Below are 14,791 nucleotides of genomic sequence, written 5' to 3'. Positions count from 1 at the left end.
AGAGGATGGTAAAGGTAGTGGGTGGCGCTCTTAATCAATGATGAGATCAGGGGAACAGATAGAGAGAGAGAGATGACATAAGATCTAAAGAACAGAATGTTGAGTATATCTGGGTTGAGATTTTTTAAAAAATCACTGGTGGAAGTTGTCTCTCGCCCACCAAATAACAATAGCACAATGGCACAGACCATTAACCGAGAGTTAGCTGAGACATGTAAGAACGGAATGGCCATTGTCTGGAGGACTTTAATTTCCTCGTAAATTGGGAAAATCAAGTTGGTTGAGGTATCCTGGAGGATGACTTCATAGAATATATCCATGATAACTTTCTTGAGCAGCATGTTAAGGAACCAACAAGGGAGAATGCTGTTTTAGATCTAGTATTGTTCATTGAGATAGGTAAAATAAATGATTTAGTAGTTAAGAACCCTCTTGGAAAAAGTGATCAGAGCATGATTGAATTTCTCATTTAGATGGAGGGTGCAATAGTTAGACTGCAACAGGATGAGGGAGAAATTGGTCAGCATGGTCTAGGAGCACAGGCTAGTTGGCAGAACAGTTGAGGAACAGTGGAAGACTTTCAAAGAGATTTTTCATAGTGCTCAACAAAAATATTTCCCGTTTAAAAATAAGGGCAGTAAGGGAGGGAAGAGTCAGCCTTGGTTAACTAAGGAAATAAAGGAAAGTGTAAAATTAAAGGGTCATATGTACAAAGTAGCCAAGAGTAGTGGGAAACTAAAGGATTGGGCAAAATTTAAAAGGCAACAAATGACAACTAAATGAGAAATAAGGAAAGGGAAGAAGGATTATGAAGGTAAGTTAGCAAAAAATATTAAAACATAGCAAAAAATGTTCTAAACATATGAAAAGGAAGATGGTGACTAGAGTCAACAGAGGTCCCTTGGAAGGTGAGAAAGGGAGATTGATAGTGAGTAATGAAAAACTAGCCGAGGCATTGAACAAATATTTTGTGTCATTCTTCAAGGAGGAAGACATGCCCAGCATGCCAAAGAGTGGTGGTAGGGATGTGAAGGGAGATGAGGGCCTCGATAAAATAATTGTTGCAAAAGAGATAGTGATGAGCAAACTAATGGGACTGAAAGCGGACAAATACCCAGTCCTGATGGGATGCATCTCAGGGTACTGAAGGAAATGGCAGGAGTTCTAGTCGATGAGTTGGTAGTCATTTACCAATTTTTGGGCAGGTTCTGGCAGATTGGAAGAGAGCAAATGTCACGCCACTTTTTAAAAAGGGATGTAGGCAGAAGACAGTCAACTATTGGCCAGATAGCTTAATGTCTGTAGTCGGGAAAATGCTTGAAGCTGTCATTAGGATGAAATAGCAAGACATTTAGAATGAAGGGGTTCCATCAGGCAGACATAGCATGGACTCAGAAAGGGCAGGTCTTGTGTGACAAACTTGCTGGAGTTCTTTGAGGATATATTGGGTGCAGTAGATAGAGGGGAACAGATTGATTTTGTATATTTGGATTTCCAGAAGGCATTTGATACGGTGCTTTACAAGAGTCTTATCAATAAGATACAGATGAATGGAGTCAGGAGAAGTATATTGGCATGGATTGAGGATTGGTTAACTGACAGAAGGCAGAGAGTCAGGATAAATGGGCATTTTTCTGATTGGCAGACAGTGGTAAGTGGGGGGCCTCAGGGGTCGGTGTTGCGCCCACAGCTGTTCACCATTTGCATTGATGATTTGGAAGAGGGGACAGAGTGTAGTGTAGCCAAGTTTGCGAATGATACTAAATTGAGTGGAAAAACAAATTGCACAGAGGATGTGGAGAGGTTGCAGAAGGATATAGTTAAGTTAGGTGAGTGGGCAAAGGTCTGGCAGATGGAGTACAATGTTAGTAAATACGAGGCCATCCATTTTGGTAGGAAAAATAGAAGAGTAGACTATTTAAATGGTGAAAAACTGCCGCATGCTGTAGTGCAGAAGGATTTGGGAGTGCTTGTGCATGAATTGCAAAATGTTGGGTTGCAGATACAACAGGTTATTAAAAGGGCAAGTGGAATGTTTGCCTTTGCTCGAGGAATTGAATTCAAGAGCAGGGAGGTCATGCTGCAAGATACTGGTGTCTGAAGTACTGTGTGCAGTTGTGGTCTCCATATTTGGTCTTGGAGGCAGTGGAGATAAGGGGATTGACCTACGAGGAGAGACTGAATCATCTGGAATTATACTCATTCAAATTCCGAAGAATGAGAGGAGATCTTATAGAAACATATAACATTATGAAAGGGATAGATAAGATAGAGGCAGGGAAATTGTTTTCACTGGTAGGTGAGACCAGAACTAGGGGACACAGCCTCAAGATTCAGGGGAGTAGATTTAAAACGGAGATGAGGAAAAACTGTTTTTCCTCGAGAGTAGTGAATCTATGGAATTCTCTAACCAGGGAAATGGTTGAGGCTACTTCATTAAACATATTTAAGGTTCAGTTAGATAGATTTTTACTGAAAAAAGGAATTAAGGGATATAAAGAAAAGGCAGGTAGATGGAGTTGAGTCAATTATCCAATCTTATTGAATGGCAGAGCAGGCTCGATGGGCCGGATGGCCTCCTCCTGTTCCTATTTCTTATGTTCAACCCATCTATTATTTTTCTCCCACTGATCAAGTCAAGTCACCTTTATTTATCATTCATACCATGCTCACATGGTAAAGATGAGATAGTGATTCTCCAGGACTACAGAGCATATTTACATAAATTTGAATAGAAGTTAAACACATTAAAATACTAATATGTATGCTCAAATCACTGACTTCCTCCAGCAGATTGTTTTTCTGCCCCAGATTGTCATGACCAATTTTCATAGAGCAAGTTTCCAGTGTTAGCATTTTTTTTTGTGTTGCTATGTGTGAAGGGATAATATTGGCCAGGACAAATACCCTTCAAAATATTTTTTTAACAGGAACTTTGTTTAGTGCCCTGTTTAACAGATGGTCATTGCATCTTGTATTTGTGGTACACTGTTCTCTCCACACTGAACTGCCTTGTCAGCCTGGAATATGTCCTCAAGTCTCTGAAGTGGCACTTGAACCCAGAAGTGTTTGGAAATGTGAGCACACGGTCAGCTGAGTCATGGCACTCCAGGAACTCTGGAGTTAGTCAAACAAGTTGACTGCTGATGGGAATTTGAATGGATTGTTTAACTTTTTAATATCTTTGTCTTCAGATTAGTTTCACTGATTTTAATAGTGAACCTGGTCATGGCTGCTGTATCATGGATTCACTAGATCATTAGATAAAGGGACTGAAGTATTGCTTGAAATATTTCTGCACACAGGAGAAATTTAACACGTCATTATAAGAGTGAAATAAAATCCTTACTCAGCATGAGTCTATCCACCTCTACTTTAAATATACCCAATGACTTGGCTTCCACAGCTGTCACAAAGGCATTAATTCCATCATCCAGATCATTTATGTATAACGTGAAATGTAAGCAGTCCCAAAACACTGACTCCTGTGGAACACCACTAGTTACCATCAGCCAACCAAAAAAGGATCGCATTATTCCTACTCTTTGCCTTCTGTCAGTCAGCTAATCTTCTATTCATGCTAGTACCTCTCCTGTTATTCCATGGGCTCTTGTTTAACAACCTTGTCAAAGGCCTTCTGAAAATCTAGTCAACAATATCCACTTACTCACCTTTGCCTCTCCTGCAAGAAAAATCTCCCCTGAAGGAAATCGAGCTGACTTTGACCTATGTTATCATGTGCTTTCAAGTACCCTGAAACCTCGTCCTTAGAGATGGACTCTAAAATCTAAACCACCATTGAAGTCAGACAAAATTCCCCACTTTTTCCTGTCTTTTGCCTCTTTCCCATCTTAGAGTGGAGTGACATTTGCAATTTTCTGGTCCTCTAGAATTATTCCTGCCCACAATAATTCTTGAAAGATCATTAATTCCTTTACAATATGTTCAGCTACCTCTTTGAGAGCCCTGGAGTGTAGTCCATCAGTCCAGGTAACTTAACAACCTGCAGCACTTTCAGCTTCCCAAGCAGTAAATAGTGACTACACTCACATCTGCCACTGACTTTCTCTAATTTCAGGAATATTGCTGGTGTCTTCCACAATGAAGACTGATGCAAAATACTTATTCAGTTCATCTGCCATCTCTTTGTTTCCTGTTACTATTTTCCCAGATCATTTTCCAGCAGTCCAAAGTCCACAGCACAGAAATCAGCCCCTTCGGTCCTTCTAGTCTGTGCCAAGCAATTTTTTTTTTGCCTCGTCCCTCTGACCTGCACCCAGTCCATAGTGCTCCATACCTCTCCCATCCATATACCTGTCCAAATTCTTCTTAAATTGAGTCTGCATTCACCATCTCATCTGGAAGCTCGTTTCCCCACTCTCTGTGTGAAGAAGTTCCCCCTCATGTTTCCCTTGAACTTTTCCCCTTTTATTCTTAACCCATGTGTCCTCTGTATCTCACCTACCCTCAGTGGAAAAAGCATTCTACATTTACTCTGTCTATCCCCCTCATAATTTTAAATACCTCTATCAAATCTCCCCTCAATCTTCTATGCTCCAGGGAATAAAGTCCTAACCTGTTAAACTCTTCCCTGTAAATTAAAATATTCTAATAAATCTTCTCTGCACTCTTTCAAACTTATTAATATCTTTCCTATAGTTAGGTTACCAAAACTGCATACAATACTCTAAATTTGGCCTCACTAATACATTGTACAACTTTACCATAACATCTCAACTCCTATACTCAATATTTTGATTTATGAAGGCAGATATGCTAAAAACTCTCTTTACAACCTTATCTACCTGTGTCACCACTTTCAGGGAATTATGATTCTATATTCCCAGATCCCTCTGTTCTACCTCACTCCTCAGTACCCTTCCATTTACCGTGTATATCCTTTCTTGGTTTGTCCTTCCAAAAGGCAACACCTCACACTTGTCTGCATTAAATTCGATCTGCCATTTTTTAGCCCATTTTTCCAGCTGGTCCAGATTCCTCTGCAAGCTCTAAAAGCCTTCTTCGCTGTCCACAACACCTCTTTATCTTAATGTCATCTGCAAACTTGCTGAGCCAATGTACCACATTATCATCCAGATCATTGATATACTGCAGATGACAAATAACAATGATCCCAGCATCGATCACTGAGGCACACCACTAGACAGAGGGTTCCAGTCTGAGAAGCAATCACTTTTGTCTCAATTATTTACAATTTTACATTTATTTATACTTGTTTCTCTTTTGTTTATCTGAAAAATCGTTTTGTATCCTCATTCATATTAATGACTTAGCTTATCAAGATATTTCATTTTTCCACACCTTGCTGTTTTTTAAATTGCCTTTTGTTTTTAAAAGCTTCTCAATCATCTAGATTCCTGTAATTTTTTTTCCAATGTTGTATGCCCTCTCTTTTGCATTCATGCTGTCTCTGACTTGCCTTGTCAAAGTTCAGATTTATCGTCAGGACATCACGTACAATGCTGAGATTCTTTTTCCTGCAGGCCAGGCAGAATTTCTACTTATTGGTAATGCAAAAAAAAACTGTAATCAAGATTAGATAAGGATACAAAAGAGAGAAATGTAAACAATACAGAAAATAAACATTTAATAATAAATAATGTCCAAAGTAAGAGTCCATAAATGACTCTGATTTTGTTATTTAGGTGTCTGATGGTGGAGGGGTAGCAACTATTGCTGAACCTGGTGGTATGAGGCTTGTGGCACTGATATCTGAGGGATCTCCTGGGTGGTGTGGATCTTCAAGTGGTGTTGTTCTCAGACAGCAGCATTTCAATCTCCTTCCTTCTTGCTGATTCGTCACCCCTTTTTTATACAAACCACTAATGTCAGCAGATTTATAGATGGTGTTGTTGTCATACTGAGCCGTGCAGTCATAGGTGTAAAGCAAGTAGAGCAGGGGGCTAAGAGGGGAGTCCTGTAGTGCTCTGGTACTGATGGAGATTGGAGAGAAGATGTTCTTACTAATCCTCACTGATTATGGTCTGAAGGTGAGGAAATCCATGATCCAATTATTCAGTGGTGTATTGAGGCCCAGGTCTTGGAGTTTGCTGATCAGTTTTGAGGGGATGATGCTATTGAATGCCGAACTGCCATCAATAAGTGGAGATTCAGGTCAAGAATGGAAACAACTAAGGATGCCCTTCAGTTGTAGCAGGGGTTAAATGACATAACCTGCTTTAAAAAAAGCAACAAATCTGGTGCTGGAGGAGTCAGTAAGGTTCCGCTCTCAAATGAACTCAATGGACCATTGTTGCCTCATCCTCTCTTTAGAACGTGGGTCAAGCAGTGTCAGTGGGAGAAAAAGAACTGTCAACATTTCAGCTAGAACCCTTCATCAAGACTGATAAAGGATGTTACTTGACCTACTGAGTTCTTCCAGCAGATTGATTGCTGCTCCTCATTACAACATTTGTAGTCTCCTGGGCATTTCTGGTACCTTCTCCATTGGTGCAACGATTTCAACTCTTGTCCAGGGTCCTGAAGACACTTGCAGAGTATCGCCATTTCTTGGGAGTTTTTGATGCCCCAAACCCCTTGATAAATTGCCTTCCAGGTGATTGCATTGGCACATAGAAAGCAACTTTGATGTTTTTCTCTGTATAGAATATAAAGCACTATAGCACAGTGCAGGCCCTTTGGCCCTTGATGTTGTGCTGAACTATATATTCCTACCAAAAATAAAACCCTTCCTGTCTTTGTAACTCTCTGTTTTTCATTCATCCATGTGCCTGTCTAAGGGTCTCTAAATGCCTGTATTGTTCCAACCTCCCCCGGCAATGCTTTACAGGTACCCACAACTCTCTTGTGTTTTTTTTTAAATTAATCCTGGTTAATTAGTTTAATCCCCTAAACTTCCCTCCCTTCACTTTGTATAAGTGCCCTCTGGATTTGCAACTCATATCCTGGGAAAAAGGCACTAGCTATTTACTTCATCTCTGCCTCTCAGAATATTGTAGACCTCCATTAAGTTACCTCTCATCCTTCTATGCCACAAAGAGAAAAGTCCTAGCTCTACTAACCTTGCTTCATAAGACTTACTTTCAAATCTAGGCAATATCCTGGTAAATCTGCCTGCATCCTCTCCATAACTTTCACATACTTCTTATAATGAGGTGAGCAGAACTGAACTTAACATTCTAAGTGTGGTCTCACCAGAGATTTGTAGAGTTGCAACATGACCTCTCGACTCTTGAACTCAGTCCCCTGTCTAATGAATCCCAGAATGCTATCAACTGTGCAACAACCTTGAGAGATGTATGTATTTGGACCCAAAGATCCCTCTGTACTTCCACACTGTTAAGTATCCGTCCATTAACCCTTTACTCAGCCTTCAAGTTTGATCTTCCAAACTGTATTGCCTTATACTTATCTATATTGAACACCATCCATCACTTTTCTGCCCAACTCCAACTTTCTTATCATCCTTCTGCTTCTTCATCTAGGTCATTTATTTTCAAAAAAAATCACAAACAGTGAGGGTCCCAGAACAAATCCCTGTGGAAATCTACTAGTCACTATCCTCCCGGCAGAATACTTTCTGTCCACTTCTTCTCGCTGTTTCCTACAGGAAAGCCAATTCTAATCCACACATTCAATGTTTCATGGATTCCATGCCTCATGCCTTTCTGAACGAGTCACTCATAGGGTAACTTGTCAAGTGACCTACAAAAATCCATAAACACCACATCTGGCATCATACCTTCATCAATTTGTTTTGTTACCTCCTCAAAAAACTCAATTAGGCTTGTGAGGCACAGTCTTCACTTCTCGAAGCCATGCTGACTATTCCTGAGAAGGCTGTACTTCTCCAAATGCTTATAAATTCTGTCCTTAAGAATCCTCTCCTCTAGTTGACACCCCACTGACGTAAGATTTACTGGTCAATAATTCCCAGGATTCTCCTTATTGCCTTTTTAAAACAAGAGGCCATATTTGCCATTCTCCAGTACCTCCCCTGTGGCCAAGGAGGATGCAAAGATCATTGCCAGATATCTCTTTCCTCTCTTCTTCCAGCAGCTTGGGGTATATCTCGTCTGGCCCTGGGGACTTATCAATCTTAATGATTTTAAGAGGACCCAGCACTTCCTCTTTCCTAATCTCAACATGGTCTAGCATACAAGATTGTTCTGCTCTGACCTCACCTTGATCAAGGTCCTTTTCTGTGGTGAATACTGAAGCAAGGTATTCATTTAGGACCTCCCCATCCTCCTCCACCTTCAGGCACCTTCATTCTCGTCATCCTTCTGTTCTCCTTAATTCAATTTGCCAAGGGCTTCTTGTGTCCCCTTTGAGCTCCCCTAAATCCTTTTCTCGCTATTCCTGATGAAGGTTTATAGCCCTAATAATTGACTGGCTATGGCTTTCCTGAATACTGACTGCCCCACTGAGTTCTATTCTTTCTTGTTTACTGTACTTGGTGAATTGCATTGGGTCAAGCGATTAATAGATTTTGTGTGTGGGGGGCCCACATAACTAAACACATGTGTGTCTAAAGCAGGTTCTTGACTGAAGCTAACCTCAAACATTTTCCTTGATAGTGTTAAGCAAACAATTTTAAGCTAATTCTTCATAAATTAAACCTTGCCCACTGGCAAAATTAGCACATAAAATTACCTGCATTTTGTTTCCATCAACAGGAAGCAGAGAGTTGGAATAAAAAGAATTCTAGTTGGCTGTCGTTGCTAGTGGTGTTTCACAGGGGATGATGTTGGGGCCGCTCCTTTTTATGTTGTACATTAATGATTTTGATTATGGCTAATGATTTGTGGCCAAATTTGCAGATGATACAAAGGTAGGTGGAGGAGAAGGTTGTTTTGAGGAAACCGGGAGACTGTAGAGGGACTTGAACAGATTAGGAGAATGAGCAGAGAAATGGTAAATGAAATACCTTGTCATAAATTGTGTGGTCATGCACTTTTGCAGAAAAAAATAAATGGACAGACTTTTTTTAAATGGGGAGAAAATTGAAAATACCCAGATGCAAAGGGACCTGGGAAACATCATTCAAGATAACCTGAAGGTAAACTTGCAGGTTGAGTTAGTGGTGAAGAAGCCAAATGCAATGCTGGCATTCATTTCAAGAGGAATGGAGTACAAGAGCAGGGATGTAATGTTGAAGCTTTATAAGGCACTGGTGAGACCTCACTTGGAGTATTGTAAGCAGATTTATGCTCCTCATTTAAGAAAGGATGTAACTGACATTGAAGGTTCAGAGGAGAATGATCCGGGGAATGAAAGAGTTAACAGATGAGGAGCATTTGACAACTCTTGGCCTGTACTCATTGGAATTTAGGAGAATGAGGTGAGATCTCATTGAAACATTTTGAATGTTCGAAGGCATGAACAGAGTAGATGTAGAAAGGTTGTTTCCCATGGTGTGAGAGTCTGGGACAAGAGGGATCAACTTCAGGATGGAAGGGCATCCACTTCAAACAGAGATGTGGAGGAATTTCTTCAGAGAGAGGGTGGTATATCTATGGAATTTGTTGCCACATGTGGTTGTGGATGGCAAGTTATTGGGTATATTTAAGGGAGAGCATGTTAGAGCATCGAAGGTTATGGGAAGAAGGCTGGACAGTGGGGCTAAGTGGAAAAAATGGATCCACATGGTGGGGCAGACTCAATGGGCTGAATTTCTACTCCAATGACTTATGGTGTTGCATATTGCCTTTTATTGTATCTATTAATAAATGTGATTGCCATAGTGACATGCTGAGTCAACCCTGGTACTAAATATTCCACAATTGAAATTCAGTTTGCATAATAAATAGATAATAGATGGGAATGGAATTCAGCTAATTTGTTGCCTATCTGTTTTCAGATTGTTAATCTCATAGAAGAGACGGGACATTTTCACATCACAAACACAACGTTTGATTTTGACCTTTGCTCACTGGACAAAACCACAGTTCGCAAATTGCAGAGTTACCTGGAAACTTCGGGAGCTTCCTGATGGAAAAACATGACCCTCATCCCACCCCCACCCTCTGGCCACAAGCTGGAGATTTGAACTAGCAGTTGTGCAGACCATGTGGCTCGCCCCAAAAGAGCAACTTACTGCACCTTTTTCAGCTAGACGTGCTTCTCACTCCAAAACATGTTGCGGGGGGGGTGAATAAATGCAGAGATTTGACAGACTCCAATCACCCTGAGGAAAATACTGGGAATGTTGGACTGTGAGGTCCTTTACCTTCCATCCCTAGATATTTGCTCTGCATGTATCTGAGTGGTCTTCAAGTTCACATAGCAAATGATGCATGTGCAACACTGCCTTAGTATACAACTGATATATTTATTGAAGAAGTAAACTGAACAATATTCTTGGATCCTTGGAGCAACACTACCAGATATTGAGCACTCTTCACGTGGCTTGTGAATGCAGTTGTAACCATTTGCCAGTTGTCTGGTGAATTTATCTGGACTCTTAATATTCTTTTGTAAACTAGCTGCGATAGTAGGAACACTATATGTGACTACACAACATGTAGCCTTAGTAATTGAAAACTGTAGTGCTTTAAAATCTATAATTGTGCACTGTTCTTTGAAATATTACCACCTTTGGTTTAATTAGTGATCAATCAGAATGAATATTATCAGCATAAATAGATTTTCTCCTCTGCATTGATTCAAACTTCAGCAGGAATTGGGATTTTCTTTAGTGGGTGTAGTTTTCTTGACTTTATAATGTACAATGCAGCTTTATTCATGCATGCTTTTGTCACCCATGTGAATCTGTAACTCACATGTTTTGCTCACATTGGTTTCTTGATACAAACATATATCCACCCACGTGTTGCTCAGTCTTACCATTGTGCAGGCTCACAAAACCAATTGATGAAGTACAGAAGAGAACTCTTGCCAACCAGGCTGGTTGATCACTAGTTTAAAACTTTTGGCATTTCAGATGTATTTAAATTGTTTTGAAAAGACTGTGGGATTGTCTAAAATATTCTTTTGCCAATTTTCTGTAAGTTTGTTGTAGAGAGTTCTTAATTTGGGATTAATTATTTATTTGAAATGCACCCTTCACTGCCAAGTCTGTTTTTGCTGTCTTCACCATTCTGGTAAGACGTCCATGCATATCTGTCCATCCTTTAGATTATGAATAGATTTTTTTCTAGAGAGTATAGATTCAAAGGAGTCTTTTTGAGGAGACCTTAACTGTTACTTTGAGTCCAAAGAGGGGATGAATTTTAGTACTTTTTTATTACTGAAGATTCAGAAGTTGCTTCCAGCAGAACAAGTGTACTTTCCAATGATAACGAGGTTCAAATCGGTCATTGTATTCATTACTTGAAATGTTACCATACTTTTAATGTGCAATTTGTATCAGAAGAATCAGTCTGCGTTTTTAAAAAAAAATGAAATGGGTGAAAAGAAAACTTCTCAATTTCATCTATGTGATGTTCAGTGTATGTTTTCAATTGCCATTACTGTTTGAATTTTGTTGTAAATGTAAAACGCATTATTTCTTGGAGAAAAAAAATATCTCTTCCAATCTTCAGAGGTTCCACTTGGTATTTTGATTTCTATTTAATTTATATAATTGTTTGGTCCATCTTAATTGTGTGGATAAATTATGTAGTACAAATCCTCCAAACTTTTTAAAGCTCTGTTGCTAAATTTGATTGTGACCCAATCCTATGATTCCATCCAATGCATTCTTTATTTGATTGTACCCTGTATATCCAGATGTGAAAAGGCAATGCAGTGAAAACAGTGCAGTTGAGACTTATGAAAAAGGGTTGGTTTCATTGCTTGCTTTAAAGGGAAAATATGATATTGGAACATTAATGGTTTAAACCAAACATGTTTGCTTGTAATCAAATCAAGATGGAAATGAACTGGGGCTGTTCAAAATGTGGGACATCTTACATTTTTTTTGTTGAAGTGAACATCAACTTTTCAGCTTGCATCTCAAGCAGAACATATTACAATGTTGAGTCTCCCACAATATTTAATTAGAACAAGTGTGTCACACTCCCAAAATATTTTTGCCTTATCTTTTCCATCACCTTTTTGTATTTAGAGTACAAAATAAATCCTCTTTTCCAAATTACTGAAAATTGTGTACATACTTTCTATGGTCGAATGATAATATGTTACCTCTGAGGTATCTACAGTGCCCTTCATAATGTTTGGGACAAAGATTTTTTTCCTTGATTTGCCCTTGTGCTCCACAGTTTTAAATTTGTAATCAAAGAATTCACATGTAATTGAAGTCCACATTCCAGATAATATTCAAAGTTATTTGTATACATTTTGGTTTGACCAGGTTTAAATTATGGCACTTTATGCATGGTCCCCCTCATTTCAGGGAACCACAATGTTTGAGACCTTTGACTTCACAGGTGTTTGTGAGTACTCAGGTCTGTTGAATTGCTTCGTTGGTGCAGCTACAAAGATGTCAGCTTGTTTCTAAGCATTTGATCACCTTTGAAGTCTGTAGTTGCCCATTTTCAACATGAGGACCAGAGTTGTGCCAATGCAAGTCAAAGATGCTATTAAGGAGGCTGATGAACAAGAAAAATAACAGGAAGAGACGGCACCCAAGCCTTAGGATTACCAAACTCAACAGTTTGGAATGGAACATGGTCAAGAAGAAAGAGCGTACTGGTGAGCTCAGTAATCACAAATGATTGGTAGGCAAAGGAAAAGCTCCACTGTTGAAGACAGAAGAATTCTCATCATAATGAAGAAAAATCCCCAAATGTATTTCTAACAGATAAGAAACCTTCTTCAGAGGGCAGGTGCAAGATGCAAACTATTAGTTAGCCACAGAAATAGGGTGGCCTGATTACAGTTTGCCAAGACGTCTTTAAAAGACCCTGAAGAGTTCTGGAAAAAGGTGTTGTGGATAGATGAGACCAAGATTAACCTGTATCAGAGAGATGGAAAGAGCAAAGTGTGGAGGTGCAAAGGAACTACCTAATATCCAAAGCGTAGCACCTTTTCCATGGTTTACATCTTGCAGTGTAGCTTCTGTATTTCTGTTCATGAATTCTTCTGCGGACATGTCCACACCTACCTCCTGAAGAGTGTTTCTGATCTGTCAGAAGTACTTTGAGGATTTTTCTTCATTCTGATTCTTCTGTCATCAGCAGTCAAGGTCTTCCTTGGAATAACAATCCCTTTGTGATTCTGAACTCACCAGTACGCTCTTCTTAATGATGTTCCAAACTGTTGATTTTGGTAATTTGAAGGGTTGGTCAATGTCTCTTACTGTTTTATTCTTGTTTTTCAGCCTAATAATGGCTTCTTTTGACTTTCATTGGCACAACTCTAGTCCTCGTGTTGATACAGACTCCAAATGAGATCAAAAGCTTAGAAGCAAGCCTTGATCTCTTATACCTGCGCCAATGAAGCAATTAAACATGAGTAATTACAAGCACCTGTGAAGCCAAATGTCACAAGCATTATGATGCCCTGAAATAAGGGAACTATGTATAAAAAGTGCTGTAATTTTAACATGGTCAAACTAAAATGTATACAAATAACCTTGAATAAAATCTGGAATGTACTCTTTAATTATATTTAATTGTTTGATTACAAATTTAAAACTGAGGCACAGTGCAAATAAAGGAAAAAAGTTTTCTATTTGTCCCAAACATTATGGAGGACACTATTTGTTTAGCCTATGTGCTAGTCATCTATGTAGCTATATTAGATTGATTTTTCCTCAAAATAGCCATGTGCATTTTACTCTGTATCAGAGGATATTAAATTAAAACTGAAATTTATTAATGTGCAGCTTTTTTAATGCTTATTCAATGCATTCATTAAACAGCACCCACTATATTATAAATTAAGAAATCCCTTGGAAGTTCCACAAATTTCCACGATGAAAAAAAATAAGCATATACTGCCTCTGCAATGCTGGCCTGACAACAGGACTGATAACTTAGAGAAAACATCGTGTATTCCTAGATTTTATAGCGACTTGTGCTGCTCCTCGATATAGATGTAGAAGTCTATTCCAACTAAATGCAACAGATGGAAGAGTATTTGTCTCTGAAACAAGATTTTAAAACCATATTTGCACAATTTAAAGGCTGTCCTATTAAGTTCCGCAACTGTTACCAAAGTTTAGTTATGTGGCTTCAAAGGTGAGATTTAATTTACCATTTTGGATTCTAAATGCCATTGGATTGGTTATCCACAGAAATGCACTTATGATCTTGATGGTCTGAATAGGCCTTTCCTCTTTCTAGAAAAGATTCACCATCTCATGTATTTGCCACACTTGGAACTATTAAGAAATGGGCAAGAAGAGTTCCCAAAGGGTCTCAGGTATTGAAAGTTTCCTGATTGAATCGGAGGTTTGGATCTGGAGCTCGGATTACCAATGGATTGAACGTGATTCTGTGAGGCTACAAGAGCACTGGAAACTAATCCAGACACTAGTGTTTCTGAAGGGAGTTTTTGCTTCTGTTTCAGTTATTGTAAGTGGTGCCAGGCAATGCTAATGGTGACTTTGTTTGTCTTACGACAGGCAAAAGGAAATTTCATGTATACAGTATTACAAATTTTGTTGCATTACATAACAATAAAAGGAATCTTAAACGGTCTATGCCTCAATGAAAATGAATGCATTTAGCAGCAAGTTAATTGCTTCGCATTTTCTCTTAAACATGAGCTATAGGATCAATCTAAGCTACTGAGCAAGTAGACTGTGTCCGCCATAATGGTTGGGCAAAGAAATTTTTTCAACTTTATTCGCCCCTGTACACCGCAGTTTTAAATTTGTAATCAAATAATTCACATGTTA

At 39.1% G+C, this 14,791-nt stretch overlaps 1 protein-coding gene across 3 annotated transcripts in view; it reads left to right on the top strand.

The window, feature by feature from the left end:
* mllt3 (MLLT3 super elongation complex subunit) overlaps nt 1-14,553 on the top strand; it is a 164,645-nt gene extending 150,092 nt beyond the window's left edge. For all 3 annotated transcript variants that reach the window (XM_069926702.1, XM_069926713.1, XM_069926723.1), the window contains one exon: nt 9,845-14,553. In XM_069926702.1, coding sequence (XP_069782803.1) covers nt 9,845-9,976 — 132 coding nt within the window. In that variant the 3' untranslated portion in view covers nt 9,977-14,553. The remainder of the gene's footprint in view (nt 1-9,844) is intronic.
* The last annotated feature ends 238 nt before the right edge of the window (nt 14,554-14,791 follow it).

This window comes from Narcine bancroftii, chromosome 1 (assembly GCF_036971445.1).
Source record: "Narcine bancroftii isolate sNarBan1 chromosome 1, sNarBan1.hap1, whole genome shotgun sequence".
NCBI classification, from domain to species: domain Eukaryota; kingdom Metazoa; phylum Chordata; class Chondrichthyes; order Torpediniformes; family Narcinidae; genus Narcine; species Narcine bancroftii.
The sequence above is the reverse complement of the archived record's forward strand: the minus strand, read 5'-3'. Positions and strand labels throughout refer to the sequence as shown.